The sequence below is a fragment of the Protopterus annectens genome, chromosome 13.part0 (genome assembly GCF_019279795.1).
Source record: "Protopterus annectens isolate FY-2018-M chromosome 13.part0, PAN1.0, whole genome shotgun sequence".
Classification (NCBI taxonomy): Eukaryota; Metazoa; Chordata; order Ceratodontiformes; family Protopteridae; genus Protopterus; species Protopterus annectens.
The window spans coordinates 645,992,815-646,013,188 of record NC_056747.1 but is presented as its reverse complement, the minus strand read 5'-3'; the positions used below and the strand labels follow the sequence as shown (position 1 = coordinate 646,013,188).

At 43.2% G+C, this 20,374-nt stretch overlaps 1 protein-coding gene across 2 annotated transcripts in view; it reads left to right on the top strand.

The window, feature by feature from the left end:
• SHPK (sedoheptulokinase) overlaps nt 1-20,374 on the top strand; it is a 525,836-nt gene that overhangs the window by 220,367 nt on the left and 285,095 nt on the right. For both annotated transcript variants that reach the window (XM_044054329.1, XM_044054330.1), the window contains exon 3: nt 11,385-11,526. In XM_044054329.1, coding sequence (XP_043910264.1) covers nt 11,385-11,526 — 142 coding nt within the window. The remainder of the gene's footprint in view (nt 1-11,384; nt 11,527-20,374) is intronic.

Genomic DNA, 20,374 nt, shown 5'->3' with positions numbered 1-20,374 from the left:
TTCATTCTTGCTTGATGGGTTTGGAGCCGATCCTCGGCTCCGACTCGGCACTTTGCTAAGCTCAAGAGTCACTTTTACCAGCTCGAGGCAGCCCCATATCCCATGATGCAAGGCGGTAAGTACCCAGATCTTGTTTGCCGCTTCGCTGATGAGGTCCTCCTTTTACCAGCTCCTGGTAAGTGTTTTATATTAAACTGTCTTTAGCACCTTTTCACTTTTAAACTTAATATCTAACATTTTTAGTTTATATTAAGCCCTTTTTTGACTAAAATTACCCTTCCTCCTTAATTTTTTTAGTCAGGCCTTCTCCCCTCCCATCCCCCCCCCCCTGTCAGGGTGTGTGTGTGTGTGTGTGAGAGGTTAGTTTCTCTATATTTTAGATAACTTTGTTATCTGATTGGGACTGTGTTGTGGTGTATTGTTGGTACAACTATGTCCAAAGAAAGGGTCTCAGGCTTTAAGAAGTGTGACTCGTGCTGTCAGAAGATGTCTCTGACAGACGGTCACACTTCTTGTTTATATTGCCTGGGACCTCTCCACCTGCAGGACTCCTGTGCGATTTGTCATTCCTTTAGCCAGAGAGTCCTGCAGGAGAGGAGGAATAAATTGATTTTAAGGGGTCTTCTTAAACCGGAGGGCTCTCCGGCTAAATCGGCTCCGAGCAAGACTTCAAAGTCTTCCAAGGCCCAGGCTTCTGTGTCCAAGCCTGCGGCCTCGGTTCCGACTCCTCCTGAGTCGAGATCGGCTCCGGCTGGAGCCGATCCTGGTTTGCAAAAACCTTCGGCACCGATGGCTATCATTGCCGATACTGTTTCAGTCACATCGGTGTCGACTCCGACTGGCTCCGACCACCAAGTGGCTCAGGCTTCGGTGTCGGCGCCGACCGGCTCCGACACCATTACTTTTATGTCTGTATCAACTCCGGCCGGAGCCGATGCATCGAGACTTTCTGTCGGTGCCGAAAAGTCCTCGGCTCCGACTGCATCTATGGTTTCTTCGGCTCCGATGGTTCCTTCGAGGAAGAGGTCCAGGTCCCCTTCCTTGGAACCGATACTCTCGGCTCCGGCCTCACCTCTCCTCTCGGAACGGAGCCATCGGAGCCAATCATCTAGGTCATCCAGGCTTTCTGACCATGATTTAGAGAGGGTGGTCAGTAGATTATTGAAATCACAGGCACTGGCCCAAATGCTGCATAGTCCGTCTCAACAGATGACTATTAGTCCACACCCTCTTGAAGTTCCTCCTTCGACTCTACCTCAGAGTTTGGAGCTGGAGTCTTCAGGGATAGTTTCTGCTATGGCTGAGGGGCGGATACCCCCCCCTTCTGCACCATCAGCATCTACTCTTATCTCCTCTTGGAGACCTTCCTTAGAGGGATTCGGTGGTCGGGCTTCCCTGGTCTCCTCCGAGGGGGTGAGTGGCATCGGACCCTTGTCCGACCCCACTCTTCCCCTTGGAGCCTCGGCCTTGGTGAGCTCGGCTCCGACATCTGCCTCGGAGCCTTCCCTTTCGGTGGGTCCTGGAGTTCCGGTTTCTTCGGAACGGGTTCTCTCGGACCTCCCTGGGAGGGGGGCCTTCGAGGTGATGAAGAGTGTGCTGGCCACTGGGCTCAGTCAGCAGTCTATTCCCTTAGCTCCTCCCTCTACAGTGCCTGTCGATATCTCTGCCAGCTCTCTTGCTCCCGGACCCAGAGATCCTCCGCCTCAGGTTTCCCCACTGGGAATAACCCCCTCTTCCAAGGATTCTCCTGATCACTCAGGAGATCCTCCGCGCAAGAGGATTTGTAAGAGGAAACACCTAGACTCCCCTGAGTCTATCACTTCAGATACCGACTTAGATGAGTCGGAGGGATTCCCAAGATCCCCCTCTGAGGATGTCTCCTTCTCGGACATCCTAGAACTCCTAAAACAGAGGGGAAACTGGCCCTCCACAAATCCCTCTGAGGATGAGTCAGTATACCTGGAGGCGTTTGGATCTCGGCCCTCCACCTCCTGGGTGTCTCCGCCTTTCGACCCCCTTATGGAGGTTATTGCTCGAAAGGCTTGGGCTGCTCCTGACTCTGTAGAGCCAGTTCCTAGGAGGCCGTCTAAATTTATTACTGCCCCTTTGGAAAAGCAATTCCTTACGAAAGGTGTCCCTGCTGATGCCATGGTGGTGGCGGCTGCCACTAAGAAGGAACTTGCAGATCCTTCCGTACCTGTCCATCCTCCTAATAAGGATTCTAGGACCATGGATAGGTATGGTAAGCGGATGTTCTCTTCAGCGACCTTTGCTATGCGCTCGCTGAACTACTTATGTCACTTCACCAGACTCCAAAGGGACATCCTTAAGGAACTAGGTGAAGTAGTACAGGATCCCACAGCTGCAGGGGCTCAAGAAAAAATTGCTTCACAGCTAGGAATCCTTAATTCTATTGCTAACTCCTCCATGCGACTGATATCATATGCAGCAGATGGAGCGAGTAAAGCCGCAGGTACAGGGGTGGCTCTTAGAAGCCAAGCCTGGATGCGGCTCTGTAATTTTGCAGATCCCTTAAGGCGTCCTTCACAAATTCTCCCTTTGATGGGTCAGCTTTGTTTGGCCCTCAAGTGAAGGATACATTGACCAGGTGTGAACAGGACGGCAAGACTCTTTCTGCCGTAGGGGTCCGTTTTTCCACCCCTTCTAGACCTTACCCTAAAGGACAGAAGGGTGGAAAGATGTGGTTCCGCAAATCCCAAGGAGTCACGCCGGATACACGTGGTCAGTTTACCCCTAGAGGCAGAGGGGGTAATAATAACAGACGCCGCTCTAGAGGCAGAGGGGGTCCACAGAACCAGGGAAGCAGAGAGCCTCTCTCTGACAAGCCCTTTCAGCATTCCTGAGATGTTGCCCGACTGTCCATCCTTGGAGGCAGTCGGGGGAAGACTATCGCTGTACCCAGAAGCCTGGCGTTCCCTCACTCAAGACAGATGGGTACAGTCAATCATATCCGAGGGTTACAAAATTCCTTTCGAGGAAAGTCCCTTTTCTCACTCATATTCTCTTCCAGATGTACCACCCGGTCTAAGGGAAGTTGCAGAGTTAGAAGTATTAAAACTTCTACAAAAAAGAGCCATTCAGCCAGTTACAGCAGACCATTCAGAGCCCGGAATCTACTCAAGATTCTTTTTGGTCCCCAAAAAGACGGGAGACTGGAGACCAATATTGGATCTCAGCAGTCTCAGCAAGTCTGTGAGAAAGACAAGATTTCAAATGGTCACACTTCAGTCAATTCTGCCCTTCCTAGAGAAGGACAACTGGATGTGCTCAATAGATCTTCAGGAGGCGTACTATCACATAAAAATTCACAGGCGCTCCAGAAGATTTCTCCGCTTTCGGCTGGGGTCCAGTCATTTCCAATTCAGAGCCCTGCCCTTTGGTCTCACTACAGCCCCCAGAGTGTTCACCAAATGTATGGCAGTGGTCACGGCTCACCTGAGACGTCAAGGATTCCAGGTGTTTCCGTATCTCGACGACTGGCTCCTTTCAGCCACCACCAGGCATCAACTACTTCAAGCCAGGGATTACACAATAAATCTTTGCACTCAATTGGGAATTTCGATCAACTACGAAAAATCCTCCTTATTGCCCTGCCAGTCTATTACTTTCATAGGCGCAAACTTAAACACTGTTCGGATGTCAGCAACCCTCACAGACCAAAGAATCTTAGATATACAAAGTCACGTGAGGATCATCCTAGCCAGCAAAAAAGTACAAGCCAGAATGGTTCTAAAGGTGTTGGGCCTCATGGCTGCAGCCATTACCCTTCTTCCCCTGGCCCGCTTCTACATGCGCCTGCTTCAGTGGATGTTGTTCACTCAGTGGTCTCACCAACAACTTCCAATGCGTCACTAAATACTGGTGAGACAGATTTGCAGGAATCATCTTTCATGGTGGATTACTTCTCCCCAGATTCACCAAGGCAGACCATTTGTATCCCCGGCCCCGGTAGCCACTGTCACTACGGACGCCTCCCTGATCGGGTGGGGGGGTCATTATCAGGGCAGGATGGTTCATGGGATGTGGCAACCGTTCGAATACCACCTGCACATAAATGTCCTAGAGATGAGAGCAGTGCTTTTAACGTTGCAAGCCCTCAACGACTTTCTTCCCTTGGGAACAATTGCAGTTCACACAGACAACATGTCTGTAGTATGGTATATCAACAAACAGGGCGGAACCAAGTCCTACCCCTTGTGTCGAGAAGCTCTCAGACTTTGGCAATGGGCGATCTCCTCTCATCGGTTTCTGGTAGCAACGCATATCCCTGGGAAAACCAACATTTTAGCGGACAGATTGAGCAGAGCTATTCTCATGCCTCACGAGTGGTCTCTCAAACAATCTATAGTGGAGGAGATTTTTCTAGAATGGGGCCACCCATGTTGCGATCTTTTTGCTACTCCCCAAAACAGCAAATGCCCAGACTTCTTTTCTCTCTTCTCACTGCCAGGCCATCCCCCCAGAGACACTCTAACCCAGGATTGGCCCCAGGGACTTCTTTATGCCTTTCCTCCTTTTCCGCTGATTCCACAAGTACTCCAGAAAGCCACCGTTTTGAGAGCCAAAATGATTCTCATTGCTCCCTATTGGCCTCGACAAATTTGGTTCCCATTCCTCCATCGTCACCTTTTGGTGCAGCCGTGGCATCTGGACCCAGTACCAGACCTTCTGATTCACCAATCGGGTCAGCTGCACCGGTCTATCCCTTCTCTCAACCTCACAGCATGGTTGCTCCACTTCCTTCCTTAGCCAGGCTTCCTATGATCTCTAATCCTGTTAGAGACATCATAGTAGCTTCCTAAAATCCTCTACTAGAAGGATTTATACCAGCAAATGGAAACGCTTTTCTTGTTGGGCAAAAGCTAAAAATATTGATCCCTTTACTGCTCCAGTCCAAGCAGTTCTGGATTTCTTAGCGGAAATCTTTCACGCGGGCTCTTCTTCTTCCACGGTCAAAGTTCAGTTGGCTGCTATCTCGAACTTTCATGTCGGGTTCGCAGATCACAACATTATGTCCCACAGGCTTTGTAGAGCCTTCTTAAAAGGAATTTTTCTCCTGAAACCTCCAGTCAGGAGTCCTCCTCCTCAATGGGACCTAAATTTAGTGCTGACATCCTTGATTCTTCCTCCCTTCGAGCCAGCTGTTTCATGTTCCCTGAAATTTCTTTCATGGAAAACTCTATTCCTGGTTGCTATTACGTCAGCTAGGAGAGTATCTGAACTTCATGCTCTCTGTTCGTCCCCCCTATTTGGTCTTCCACAAAGACAGAGTATCGTTGAGAACTAGTCCGACCTTTTGCCTAAGGTCGCCTCAAAGAGTAATTTGAATCAGTCTATTGACCTTCCTGTATTTTTCCCAAACTACTCAAACAGATCAGAACAAAAATTACATTATCTTGATGTTCACCGCCAACTCAGATATTATTTGGACAGAACAAAACAATTCAGGAAATCCGATCAGCTCTTTATTTCTTATGCTGATAACAAAAAAGGCCTTCCTGTCTCAAAAGTGACCTTATCTAGATGGCTTTCTTCTGTCATCTCTGAAATCTATCAGCTCAGGGGAAAACAGCTGTGCTCGAAACCTAAAGCGCATTCAACCAGAAGCTTAGCCACTTCCACAGCCTTTCAGGCTAGACTTCCATTAGACACTATTTGTGCAGCAGCCACTTGGGCCATTCCTCATACCTTTGTTTCTCATTACAAATTGGATTTGGCCTCCAGGGACAGAGCCAGTTTTGGCTCTACAGTTCTCAAGAGTCTGTTCCATTAAGCCACCCAGGATAGAGGTGCTAGGGACGCGGTCCCATCAAGCAAGAATGAAGGCGAGATTGACAACTTAACATTGAGAAGTTATGTACCTACCATAACGTTCCATGTTAGTTGTCTTCTCTCGCCTTCTTTCTTGCACCCTCCCTCCTTCCCCCTGGCCTGGACAGACCTTTTTCTCCCTACATGGAAGAATGCTTCTTAAGACCATACAGTTCTGGTCTTCCTAACCCATCCTTCAGGCTTTTTCTCTGCCTTCTTTCTTCCTTTTGGGAAGTTTTTTATGCTAGGTGTTATTGCCTATAGACAACAAACGAGATCTGGGTACTTACCGCCTTGCATCATGGGATATGGGGCTGCCTCAAGCTGGTAAAAGTGACTCTCGAGCTTAGCAAAGTGCCGAGTCGGAGCCGAGGTTCGGCTCCGAACCCATCAAGCAAGAAAGAAGGCGAGAGAAGACAACTAACATGGAACGTTATGGTAGGTACATAACTTCTCATTATACTCTATAATGGGTCTAATGAGGGATGAGTACAGTGGGACAATGACCTCCTTTTTTCTGGATGAAAAGCCCTTAGTGATGAGGTGTGCCATATAGAAGGATTTCCTGACTGTTGTGGCGATGTGGTTATCGAAAGTGAGACCACTGTCCAGCTGTGTCCCTAGGTCTCTCATCAAACTTTCGATGTTTAGTGTCCTGCCACCTATGTGGTAATTCATGAGTACATGTTTTTTTCCAAAGGGGATAACTATACATTTCTTGGCATTAAGCTTGAGCCCATGGCTCTGGCACCAGACATCTGTTTCTGTAAGGCCCTTTTGTAGAATATCCACATAATTTGGGGATTCAGTAATGGCTCCCAGTTTGCAGTCATCTGTGAACTTTGTTAGCCAAAGTCCCTTAGTGTTGGCCTGTACTTCAGAGGAGTAGATGCCAAGCAAGAGTGGTCCCAGGACTGAACCCTGAGGTACTCCACTTATCACTTGTCTGGAGCTGGATTTGGAGTCGACTACTTTTACAGTGTGGGTTCTGTCAGTAAGCCAGTTGGCAACCCATCGAGTGACATAGGGATTTATACCCAGCTTAGTAAGTTTATCTATGATTCTAGAGTGGGGGATGGTGTCGAAGGCATTGGCGAGGTCCAGATAGGCTGTGTGGACCGCCTTACCCTCGTCCACAGCTCTGGAGACTGATTTGAAGAAGTCAGTCAGATTCAGGAGACAAGATCGGCCCTTCACAAACCCAAACTGGGTGGGGTCCAGTGTTTGAAGGTTGCCAATGTCTTTGTTTTTAAGTTCCATGATAATGCGTTCCATGCCCTTGCAGATCAGGCTTGTCAGACTGATGGGACGGTAGTTCCCGGGATCCAAGGCGGATCCCCCCATGTGGAGTGGGATAACTGTACCTGTGCACCATTAAGTGGGCACGAAGCCTGAGGTGAGGCTATGATTAAACATGACACTTAGGTGAGATGCCAGTTCATTTTGTAGTTCATGTAGTACACAGCCTGGGATGTCATCTGGTCCCATGGATGCTGTATTCTTAGCTTTGGAGAGTGCGGTTTCTACCTGTGTGGCCATGATTACCAGAATTTGGCAATCTTTTGGTATTGAGTTGAGAGGGGGGTGAAGTTGGCACTAAATCGATCTGCCAGGATATTGGCAATATCCTTGGGATCAGTATATTTAATGCCATTCTGTTGTAGCTCAGAGCAGATCTGAGCATTGCCATTTAGATTCTTGACCTAAATATAGAATGCCTTTGGACTCTTTGGCAATTTTATTTTCGTAACTAGCTTTTGAGGATTTTATGAGGGATCTCAGCTTCTTACTGAGGCTGGTGAGGGAGTTCTTTGCATCCTGGGATTTTCCTCTTTTCTACAACAGTTTCTTCCTTCTGTTGTATAGTTTGTTTATAGCAGGGGACCACCAGATTGGCTTCCTTTTTTTGGAGAAGAGCATCTTGGTTCTATTTAGGATGGCACGATTCATGTAAGAGTGGATGTGCTCGTACAGTGCCTCAGTTTAGGATTCTGCATTCGAACTTTCAGATTCCATCTGCATGGGTGTCGTGAAGTTTGTCACTTCTGACTTCAGTAGCATGAAGTTGGCTTTGGAGAAGTTTTTTAAGGAGGTTTCCTTACTGGGGGGTGGGGGTGGGATGTGGACGTCAAGGGTGATTTGCTTATGGTCAGACCTGACCAATGAGGGGGTGACCACTGGTGTGGAGCATCTATCTCCCATGTTGGTAATGACCAGGTCTAGGATATTGGAGCCCCTGGTGGGACAATGGATTAGTTGATTAAAGGCGTTGGAATTTATGAATTCCAAGAACCGTTGGGAAAAGGAGTTGGTACCCGAGTAGTTTTCCAGGTTAATGGCAAGGTAGTTGAAATCACCCAGTATTAGGGTATTTGGTTATATCTTAATATTTTTCAGTATGTTTAGAAAGGTGTAGTGAGAATCTTGGGGCATGGTGGGGTATTTGTAGCAAGCTACAATTTGGATTGCAGTCTTACCTAGTGTTAGTTGCACCTGGAGAATTTCAGATGCATTGTGTTGGGCAACTAGCGTGGATGTGTGAATATCCTTGGTGAATATGGGCACTCCTCCACCTTTAGTGTTTCGGTCTTGGTTTTGTGGACAAAAAGTGTGGTAAGAGTTGTAGCCTGGTATTGCAGGGGTGCTCTCTGGAGCCTTGAACCAGGTCTCAGTTACTGCACAGATATCGATGTTCTCCATTTTTAGGAGTGCCTCGAGAGAGTGCATTTGGAGGTTTAGACTTCTAGCATTAAATAGCATTACCTTCAAATTTTGCATGCTTGTATCTGTTACGATGGTGGTTTTATCCTTTGAACCTTGCCTAAAAAAGGCACTATAGGGGTGGCAAGAGCTTTAGCCAGTAACCAGAATCCCAGGGGTGACAGGTACAGACCATCTCTGGCAAAGCATCATGGTTTGTCGATCATGTCTTCCCAGGCAGACAAATACTGGATCTCCTTTGAATAACACCAGAAGCTTAGCCAATTGTTGAAGTCAATCATTTTGTCCTTATGCTGTGGTATCATTCTGGGCGAAGGCAGGATGCTACTCAGGGCTAGGGTCATACCTGCCTGGGCCACATGATCCAAGAGCTCTTCCATGTCTCTTTTCATGTAGTCCAGGGAGGTACGTCTCAAGTCATTCACTCCAGCATGGACAATGACAGAGCCGTATTTGTACTTGTTGTAGAGTGACTTGAGTGCATGTGTTATGTGGCGGATCCTGGCACCCGACAGGCAGCTGACTGTAATTTTCTTCTTGTTCAGCCTGGTGAGTGGAACATCAGTGTGCCTGACTATAGAGTCACCTATGACTAAAGTTTTGGGTACATTGTCTTGCCTTAGGGGCTGTTGTTGGGTGGCACACTGGTGTTGTGAGCTATGTGTCACTTTGGTTGTGACTGGTGTTTGTTTGCGTTTCAGCTTCGGAGGTCCTTGTTGCTGGGGCAGGTTAATGTTAAGGGCCTCTGCATATGTAGGTTTAGTATTGCTATGTGTGGGTGTTGATGGTGTGGGGTTTGAAGGGCTATGAGTTGCTAGAGTTGTAGTGCAGGTGTTAACCTTCTCCTCTTGGCTGTCTAGCACAGTCTTGGCCGAAGAGAGCTTTGCTTCCAGTTTGGCTATGTAAGTGCATCTCTCGCAGGTTGTAGTGTTGGGTGGTAGGAGGAGAGGATTGTCTGTGTACATGAGGCAGTTGCTGCATTGCCCCAGTATGCCCAGATTCACCAGGTGGACAGGAGAAATCACTGGAAGCTGACCCTTGGTCATGCCTGTTTAGGTGCTTTTTTTGTAAAGTTTAAGAGCTGTTTTCCCTTATCTTTGTAATGTACTTTGCAGTTATAAGCTGTTTAGTGCCTATTATTAATTTCTCCTTATTGAGATGGAGTTCTGAGGAAACCCTGTGATGTTGGGTGAAAGCGCTTAACTCTGTTCAGTTTTTTTTGTTTATTTTCTTTCGTATTTGTACAATAAAAACAAGTGTTTTATTTTATTTTGGTCGTTTGTTCGTTTGGCTACAGCATTGGATTACAGCATTATAAAATTGGGCACTCATAGGTGTATTCGCAGTAAATTATTTCAATAGTTATTTCAATTCGTGGATTTTACAATTTCTCCTTATTGACAAGGAGAATTGAGTGCTTGTATCAGTTTCAGGCTTCCTAGTGCTTTCCAGCAGGTTCTAGAGCAAGTGCTAGTAAAAGGGGTTCAGATTTTAGTGCTTCTACTGAGAATCCAGCTAGTTCTAAGGGAATATTTGAAGAGCAGACTTTCTGGCACCTGTAATAGTTTAACTGTAGCCTCGCAGTGCTGCATGATACGAAAAGTGTGCAAACACACACGTTTTTAAGCCAGAAAGTTGAAAGGGATAGAAATCAGTCCAAAAAAAGCTAATACAATTACAATTTCAGAGCTGGAAACCACTCCTCTAGCGTTAGATAGGCACTGGTAAGCAGTAGGCTTCCCTCTACCACAGTAAGGTCTGGATAGTTATGAACACAGAAAATAAAGTAATGAGACAAGCAAAGCCTGGGATATGGACTGGCTAGGAAAGGTGGGAAACGAGCAAACAAGATAGTATTTTTTTTGTTGAACCAGGCTAAATAATGCAATAATACAGTAAATAAACACAGAAAAGGCTAACACACTTGAGTGTGTAGTCCTAAACAGTAAATGCAATTAAAACTCTACAAAATTAGCAATTTAAAACTTTTTAAGTGAAGCAAGGCAAGTGCACAACTGAAAAACGAGGCAGTAATACAGCAGAATAAGTAGTTAATCTACAAATACAGAGATGTCAATATGTACAGAAAAGCAGCTAAAACACACAGACAATTCAGATGCAGTGCAACCTAGAGCACTTGAGTTGTAGCAATATTAAGGCAATTACAGTTATAATAAATGCTCTAAAATATACTCTATATTTCCAAAATGTTTGGTTATGCAAAGGGTTGAATTGCTTAATTTTGCAGTCTGCTGCCTATGATTTCATACTGAGAATTAATTTTCATCACTGGGTTTCTGTTAGAGGGATACAGTTTGCTCAGACATCTAAAGATCTTCTGTCTGCCTGCATTGTCCTCCAGATTTACAACCATCATATGGCGTTTTGATGGTACTATGCAGTAGGATGAAGATGAGAGGCATAATGCAATCTAGGAGGAAGAGGATATCAGTGGGTAGAAGCATGTATGTGCTTTCATATTTATGCACTGATAAGCATAGCACATATGGGAAGGGGCTAACAAGTGAGAGCAGTGTTGGTGAGAGGGGTCTGTAAGAAGTCCATTTACCTATTTTTCATAATTCGTTGTGAAGTTCCATATGTTAAGAGAAGATAATGGCTTTGGATAAGAGGCAAGATAAAAACAGGGAGCCATTTGGTGTTTTTTGTTTCTTTTCATCTTCCTAATGTTATTTCCTGAATATTTGCTTTGTGCACATAACTGAAACTCTTGTGTCTTTTCATTAACCTTTTTGTACTCCAGTTATCTCACATTAGCTTTCTTCCACAAATTTTGTAACCAAAGTTGCTGTTACAAAAATGTTTTGCAGGGAAAGGAACAAGACGTTGAAAGAATAGTGAACACACTGGATAAATGTGTTGCTGCTCTTCCCAGGCACCTCCTCCAGAGGGTTGGACGGATTGGCATTGCTGGACAGATGCATGGAGTTATGTTCTGGAAGTCAGGTCAAGGTAAGTGACTACTTCTTTTGTTTCCCAAATACATTTTATATGTTATTTTTAGCCCTAATATTACTTTTCTGCCAAAAAATTTATACATTTTGTACAGTAAGCTAATTTTTGAAGTTGCACCCTTCATATTCGCTATTGTTTAAAATTTGCCGTCCGTTTTCAAAAGTGGTGTTAATTAATTAAATAACTCATTCATTCATTATCTGATACCTACTTTGTCTTTTCAGGTTTGTAAGGAAGCTGCAGTCTCTTTCATCAAACAGATGTGAGACTAACAGCCAGTTCTTTATGGGATGTCAGTTCACTGGGAGACACACATGCACACACACATTCAAACACACGTAGGTAATGTATTGAATCACTGGGTTACCTACTAGTATCTGTTTGGGATGTACAGAGAAAACCCACATGAAAATAAGAACATGCAGACTTTGCTTAGTAAACATGCCAACTACAACCACGTCATGTCCTGTGAAGCCACAGTGCTAATCACTGCACTACTGTGGCATTAATTACACATGTGAAAATAGCAAGCAACAGACTAAGTCGCTGTACAACTGTATTTGTACTTAATGTAATATTTGTTTATATGACTGGCCAAACATTACTGTTGGGATATTAACATTTTCTTTGTAACATGGATTACTGACAGATACACTGCACTTCCTCAAACAGCTCTCATTTCATAATCAACTGTTCCTCCAACCAGTTGTTTATCAGCACTTTTATACGGTCTGAGTTTTTTATCCTCATGAAACATTTTTGGTATATCTGTGGCTTTACTGTGAACCACGCCAGTTTCTGTTCCTTAATAAATTTCTGAGAATATTGTGGACCTCACCAGTTTTCTATTTCCTTATTAATTTTTGAGAAGATCGGGGTGTATTCTTGTGACAAGATAGCTATTTCTTTTTGCACTGTTAGCTATTTCCATTTGTTAGACTCGGTCTGTCAGTTGAGTCTTTGTATGTATTTAGCTTATGCTGTTTCAGCAAGCCTATATTATCATAACCATCTGTTACTAATATTTTAAGCTGACAGTGTATCTTGTCATGCAAACACATTTTTACTTGGCTAATTACACTTGTTTGCTGCATATTTCTTTCTGCATACTTTGCAGGCTTTGTATCACATAATATTTCTAAAAATATCACTTTGTTACTATGAGGGAAAACAACTTTACTTTCAAACAATATCTATCAGTATGTTTGTCATTCCCACTGATGCAGTAACTTTTAGGCTGTCTGAGCTGTATCTTGTCCAAGATGCAACAACCGTGCAGCTTCCAAAAGCTCTGGCTCCCTCCTGCACTTTCACTCTGACTGCTGATTGGTCATTTTTGAGGAGGCAAAAATCAGTGGAAGATCTTTGGTACCTTCTTGCAGCCTCATGAACATGTGCTGCATGGACCAACTCAAAGCCCTGTCACTATACTTTGTATCCACAAATACAGAGTGCTAAAAGGTGATCCCACCCCAAAAAAAAATAAAATAAAAGGTGACCTTTATCTGGCATACTAGGCATCCTCTAACCCAGTACTGATGGATTCAGTACACATCAGCAAGTCAGATGACATCAGACGTATTTGGTCTAGTTTGTGACTATACTTTTTATTATTTAAATAAAAGTTTCATGTGGAGAAGTGTTTTAATTGGGCAGGGCATACTAAAGGTTTTATAGTGCTTGTGCTTATGCTTTGACAACTTACCTACCATTATTTCTTATGAAGGTGTTTCTAACAGGAAATGTTCATCATATTGATCACTGCTGCAGTAGCCTTAGCCTTATCAGTTATACTCTGACAAGGAGATAACAGCTGTCCAGCTTCCAAAGCTCCGTTGCACCTTCCTCATGCCAAAACTGTCAGGCAGATTGAGCTGAGCTGACTAAAAGACAAGTTTGGGTGCAAAGCCCATCAGAGCTTTAACACCACTGAAAGTTATGCTCCTGTGAGGCTTTTGAGAATCGATAGTCAGATTGTGCTTTCTTTTGTTGGGCAGATAAGTTCCCTTTGGGGAAAGAAACTTCCATTTTCATAATATTTTGGAAGTTTTATTATTTTTCTCTTCAAGAAAATTATTTTAAAGTGAAAAGTGTTGTTTTAACAGACTGTCGTGAGACTGTAGCATTCTTTTAAACAGAGCGCTCAGTTTAAAATTGGTATAAAGTAACTGAAAAATGTTTTCTGTGAAGAAATTGATTTAATTTTTGGAGCTGGCATAATGTTTTAAAGTGCTTGTTATTGTGTTTTTCTGTCAAAAAAAGTAACTTTTATGGACTGTTAGTGTTTACTGGCTGTTGCTGGTTGTCGTCCCTGGAGGAAGTGTCACCATTTTCAGCTTTACCGTGGAACAGACTTTGTCCCATGGTCATTTTTCCAGCCACAAAAAGAAAAAAAAAGTTAAGCAAACAGCCTTTGCCACTACAGCAAGCTAGCAATCTGCCTTAGTCACAGGTGGATGACTACTGTGGCCATTTGTTGTACCTCAAACCACTCATCGTTTACCCCAGATCCCTCTGGTGTAGCATCTACAGCCAGTATGGACTGGGGTTAGCCAAGTCCTCTGTGGCTGTTGGGGTCCCTTCAGGTGTGCAAGAGAGTACCACTATTGTCAGTCCTGGGAGAGGGAACAGGGAAGTTTCCTCTGTTGTGTCAAAATGCTGTGCTTATCCCTGGGGAAGCTTCTGCCGCCATTATTAACATGGTTGGTCCTATTTTTCCTGTAAAAAAAGAAAGAAAACCAAGCATGTACCTACTCCCCACCCCCCTCAATTTACTGTGGATAGGAGTAGTTTACTGGGTCTGGCGCAGGATTTAATCCAAGCTATTATTCCTTCTTGTAAAGCAGTTTCTGATAAAAGAAAGAGATACTCCTGTTTTCTTGAGATTCAAGATTCTGAATCTGAACAGAAAGATGCAGGGACTGATGCAGGATTTTTCCTCAGAGTTCTGATTCAGAAAATAGCTCAGTTTATCATCTTTCCTGTGAGGGTTTCTCTTTCTTTGAAAGTATTGCTAGAATGTGCCAGTGTTCTCATTGGGAGAGCACTGAGGTTTCTCAGTCCCTTAGAAAATACCATGAGCTGTTACCGAAGGATTTTCCTGAACCTACACCCCTTCCTCCTGTTCTGTCTCATTTAGAGGATATGTGTTACTGCCTGCATATTTCTTGATAGTCAGCCAGCTGCCCCTGAAAAGGCAGATAGGATGTAAAGTTTCTTAGTCTTTTAAATATTTATGCACTATTCCCAAACCTTACCTAGCTGCTATAGCCAACCCTACTCTTTCTGGTAAGGATGGGAAAATTATTGATAGTTATGAGGAAAAAGTGTATACTTCTGCAACTTTGATTTTCAGAATTTTGAATTGTCGGGCTATGTTAAAGTTTGCTCTGACAAATTGTGAAAGTATGAGGAATGTTTTATCTGCTGTTTCTCCTTGTGAGTAAAAAAAATCTGCTTTAAATAATTTAACTTTTTCTGTTGCACAGATCACTATTCATCATTTATTGTGTGTGTATAACTCTGTTGGTACTTCTTTCAGGGCTATAGGTACTGGTACTGTTTTGAGTATGTCTGCATGGTTGCATTCTCAGAACTTTCCAGATGATATTAAAAATGAGACTTTAAAATTTTCCTTAGATAAAAATTTAGTGCTTGGCCCCTCTACTGCTGATGTGATCAAAAAGTGTGATAAAAGGGACAAGTTAATCCAGGCAATTTCTAAGATTTTTAGCACTCGTTTTTAAATGTTTCCAAGGGATTTTTATCTCCTGTTCCAGTCTGGCAAAATACAGAATAAACAGTCTCAACAGAATACAGGTAAACAGATCTTTAAGAATTAGCAAGGGGGTTCCAAAAGTCTCAAACCTTCCAAAAGAAAAGACAGTCCAACGAGTCTAAATGACTATCCAAGAGACCATGTAAACCCCTCCCACTGTGGTTTCTTTTTCTTCTAGAAAGTCTGAATCTCCATTTTCTCTTTGGCAACATCTAGTCAGACAAATAGGCTCTGAAAATCATTTATCAAGGCTACAGATGGTAGTGGGAGAAAAGTCCTCCTTTCCAGGGGATCATTCCTCATCATCAAGATCGGACTGTTTTGTTTCTACTGGTTTTTCATCACAAGCTGTTCCAAGGTGTGATAGAACCAATTCCTCCTATCCAGATGGAGAAGGATTTTTATTCAAGGACGTTCTAGTGCCAAAGAGTGAAAATTCTTGGAGACCAGTTCTGGATCTTTCTTTCCGAAACCTTTCTTTCCAAAACCTGTTTGTGATGGTGCCCAAATTCAGTATGATCTCACTTCACAGCCTATTACTTCATCTTTGTTTTTCAAGTTTCCTGGCACCACTAGAACTAAAAGATGCTTATCATCACATCCCTATTCATCCAGACTTCAGATGTTTCTTAAGGTTTTGTGTGTCTGGATCACATTATCAGTTATCTGCCTTACCCTCTGGACTATCCACTGTGTCTAGCTCCAGTTATAGCTTATTGCAGGATACATGGTATCCATATTTAGACAACTTGCTTATCTTTGAAGAGTCTTTTTCACAGTATCAGGAATTTCATTTTTGGTTGGGAGATCTTTTACACAAGCTGGGATTCCAAGAGAACATTCAAAAGTCTTTCTTGACTCCTTCACTCAGGATTTTGTCCCAGGGATATCAACTACACGTCACAGTTTAAAAAGCTTTTCTTTCACAGGAAAACAAATAGATCTTTTTCTAGACCAGTTGTAAGGTTTTCTACTCAGACTTCAGTGGCTGAGAAGGAATACCTTAGGATTCTGGGTCTCATGACATCTATGATTGTCATGACACCCTTGGCAAGACTGCACATGAGAAAGAAACAGTGGTATCTGAAATCTCTTTGGTCTCAGCAGTAACACCCCTTATATTTTCAAATCCCAGTTCTGGGGGTTGTCAGAAGAGAAATCTTTTGGTGGAGACAACCGATATCCTTAAATTCAGGTCTCCCCTTCTCCCTCACTTCTCCAAAGCAATCAGTTACCACAGACTCTTTAGACTTTGCTTGGGAAGCAGTTTCAGGAGGGATAAAAGTAGAGGGGGTGTGGGAGACCAATGACAGATGCACATGAATGTCAAGGAAATGCTTGCCCTGATCAAGACACTCAACTCCCTGCTCCATCTTTGGTCCCTGAGACCTCTTCAAGTGGTTACAGACAATACCACAGTCATGTGGGCACATTAACAAACAAGGGGGAGCCAGGTCATTCCCCTTCACAGACTAGCCGTGTTAGCTTGGGGTAGAGCTTCATAGCACAATCTCATTCTACAGGCATTCTACATTCCATCAGCTCAAAATTGTGTGGCAGACAAGCTGAGCAGGACCAGAGAAGACCATGATAGTTTGGGATATAGCTTCACAGCTTAATCTCACTCTACAGGTATCCTACATTCTGTTAGAGCAACATTGTGTGACAGACAAGCTGAGCAGATGCAGGGCAGACCTTCACAAATGGAAACTAAATTAGGGGTTCTTCCAAGATTTGATCCCTCTGAGAGGAATTCCTCAACTAGACCTCTTTGTCTCCCCTCTGAATAGTCAACTAACAAGATTCTGTTCCAGGACTCCATGCAAGAAGGCCAGGAAGACAGATGCCTTTCCTTTTCCTTGGACAGGAATGTTCCTGTATGCTTTTCTACCATTTCCACCCTTTTGACTAATATCCAGGGTACTTCTGAAGATTCAGAACGAATCCCCCTGCAGGATCATTATGGTGGCTCCCTTCTGGCCCAGGCGACTGTGGGTCACTTTTTTTTGGAGGGGGGGTGGAATGGTCCTGGCAATTACTGTCAGCTTCCTCACAGACTGGATCTATTCAAATAAGAACAGTGATGTTTGACAGACCCCACCATCAGTCAGTTTCAGTTCACTGCCTGGATGATAGGCCTTAATTCTTTTTATTCCCCTGCATACTAAAGATTTGCATCAGGTACTGATAGTGGCCTGCTACTAGACAATCATATATTAGCAAATGGAAAAGGTTTTCTAGTTGGTGCCAACAACAACACAACCAACACCAATTCAGAGTTATTCTGTGGGTCTGCAATATTTCTGAGAGTTGCTATCCTATGGCCTTTCATATTTCTCTGTCAAGGTTAATTTATTGGCCATTTCAGCATGCCTGCACATGGATCTTCCTCTTTCAGTCCAGTCTTGTGTCAAAATTTTCTTGAAAGAAGTTTTTCATAAGAGGCCTCCAAGAAAACTGGTGGCCCCTCCTTGGGATCTTAATTTTGTGATAGAGAAGCTAACACTTGCTCCATTTGAATCAGTTAATCTGACTGACTTGACGTTTTTAACATGAAAAAATAGTCTTACTGATACCCTTCTTGCAGAAGTCAAACTGTCTGAGTTGCAAGCTCTTATGGTGAACCAATACTATCTTATTTTCTTTAGGGGCAGGGTTTCTTTAAGAACTAATCCTTGTTTTATGCCTCAGCTGGTATCTGAGTTTACATTAAGCCAAATTGTCCATCTCCCTGTTTTCTTTCCTGACCCTAAAAATGAGAGAGAAAGGATAGTCCAGCCATGAATATTCAGAGACAACGCAGGTACTGTCTTGACAGAACTAAATCTTTCATATCTTTGGGTCCATTGTTCATTTCTTGTCAAGGTAAAAAGAAGGAACAACTTATTTCAGAAAAGATGGTAGTCTCAGGCTATTATCTTTTGTTGTACTCACCATAACAAAACTATTCCAGCAGGATCAAGACCCACTGTACCAGGAGCTTGTCTTTACCTATGACTTTTGGGAAAGGGTGGATTCGGGAAGTTCTCTAGAAGTTGCTACTTGGTCCTCTCTACATACTTTTACAAAGCACTATAAGCTTGATTTCTTCTCTAGGTCCAGATCAAGCTTTGCTAGGACCATTCTCCAAGGGGCTCCTCGACTCCTCTCTTTCCACCTCCCAAATGTAATTAGCTAAGGTAATCTACCTTAGGCTACTAGCAGTGATCAGTATGATGAGCATAGCACAGTTGTAAGTAAAATTACCATAACAGTAGATGTTTGAATGATCACTGCTGCAGTAGCTCCTTCCACCCCCCCCCCCATTTTGGTGTGTGTTTGTCATTAGGAATATTTGTAAACAATTCACAAAAGGGTAAACATTGTTCATTAGAAGAAAAGATCATTTTCATAGCTTGGCCAAGAAATTATTGCAGACAATCAATCCTGATGCACGGAATATAGTACCTGTAAATCAGGTTGATATAATCATTTCAAGTAACAAAACAACCAGGTATAGTGTGCTTACATTGAGGAAGGGTGGGTTGCTTGAAAGCTTATGAGCGTTAAAATTTGTTTCCTGAGTAGTTGTGTGTCTCCTTGTGGTTTGTGGTCAGTATAAATATTCCTGAGAGTCATGTCAGATGATTCTGACATAGACAGAGACAGGGCTTCATCTCCTGCAGATTTTAAAGTCCAAATCTCTGATGCTGGGGAAACCTGGTCCTCACAACCTCCTTAAGAGAAAATATCTTTTTTTGAGATTATAGCCAGGATGAATGAAGTGCTTTTATGCAAACAAAAGGATGTTCTCCTTGAATTAACAAATACTATATGTTGCAAGTGGATATGCTTCATAATATGCCTGTTCCTCTTCTGATGGATACAGCTAAGGAGTTCCAGACTTTGGCAACCTTATACGAGTACAGACAATGAGCAGCAGATTTGATAGATTTGTAGACAGGAGTTTTTGCTCACTGGATCACAATGACCAACTGAGATGCTGGATAATTGTATAGGTGGTAAGAAGTTGTGTATATGTTAGTTGATGAGGCAGTTCTAACCAATTTAGGCAGTTTAGTGCTATACAGTGGTGGATTCTGAAAGTATATTTACTGCAAATTTAACAATTTTGTTATAGCATTGTTCAAGTTTTAATTTTTGTAAAGCCTGGAAGTTAGTGAGGATGGGAGCGCCATAAATAAGTGTGGGGAGGAGATTAATTGTGGCAAGTGTAGTTTAATTGTGTCAGTGTGAAGGTTTTTGGCTCTCTAAAGCATCCGTAGTTTGTGATGAGTTTTTCTTATGCAATTTTTTTTTTGTGCAGGTCAAATGTAAGATTATCATTCACTATCACCCGTAATAATTTGCTATTAGAAGTGACTTCAAAGGTTGTATTATTAAGAGAGACAAATTTTTAATTTAGTTTTTTTTTCCCATGAGAAAGTGATTTGGGGAAAAAGTAATAGTTTGGGTTTTTTTGTGATGAACATGAGTTGAGTTACAAAGTCATGTTTCAGTGGCTCTTAAAGCTTCCTGAGTAACTTTTTGGAGGTGTACCATGTTGTCAGATGTGCAGGTGAGAGTGGAATCATCTGTGTATTGTATTAGGGTGTCCTGTTGTATGGCTGTATAGACTGTGTTGGTGAAAATGGTAACGAGGAGGGGAACCAAGGATAGAGTCTTGTGGTATACCGGTGGTGACTAGGACGTAAGGAGAGAGCATGGAGTGCCATTTTACTGACTGACACCTATTGGACAGATAGCTTCTGAACCACAGAAGGGTGAGCTGAGGGAGACCTAGTGAGGACATTCGAAGTAGAAGTTTGATGTTACAAACTCTGTCAAAGGCTTTAGACAAATGTTGAAATAAAGAAGAGACTAGTTTGCCATTATTTCTAGCTTTATTGACAGTATTTATATAGGTTAGAAGGGCAGTGCTAGTACTATGGAAAGGACAGTAGTCGTGTTGTGTGGAGTTCTTCCTTTCTTTCTGCAGGAGGTGGTCTAGCAATTGTTTTTGAATACATTTTCAAGTATTTTGGCGAGGGGGGATAAGATTGCTATAGGTATTAAGTTATTAATGTC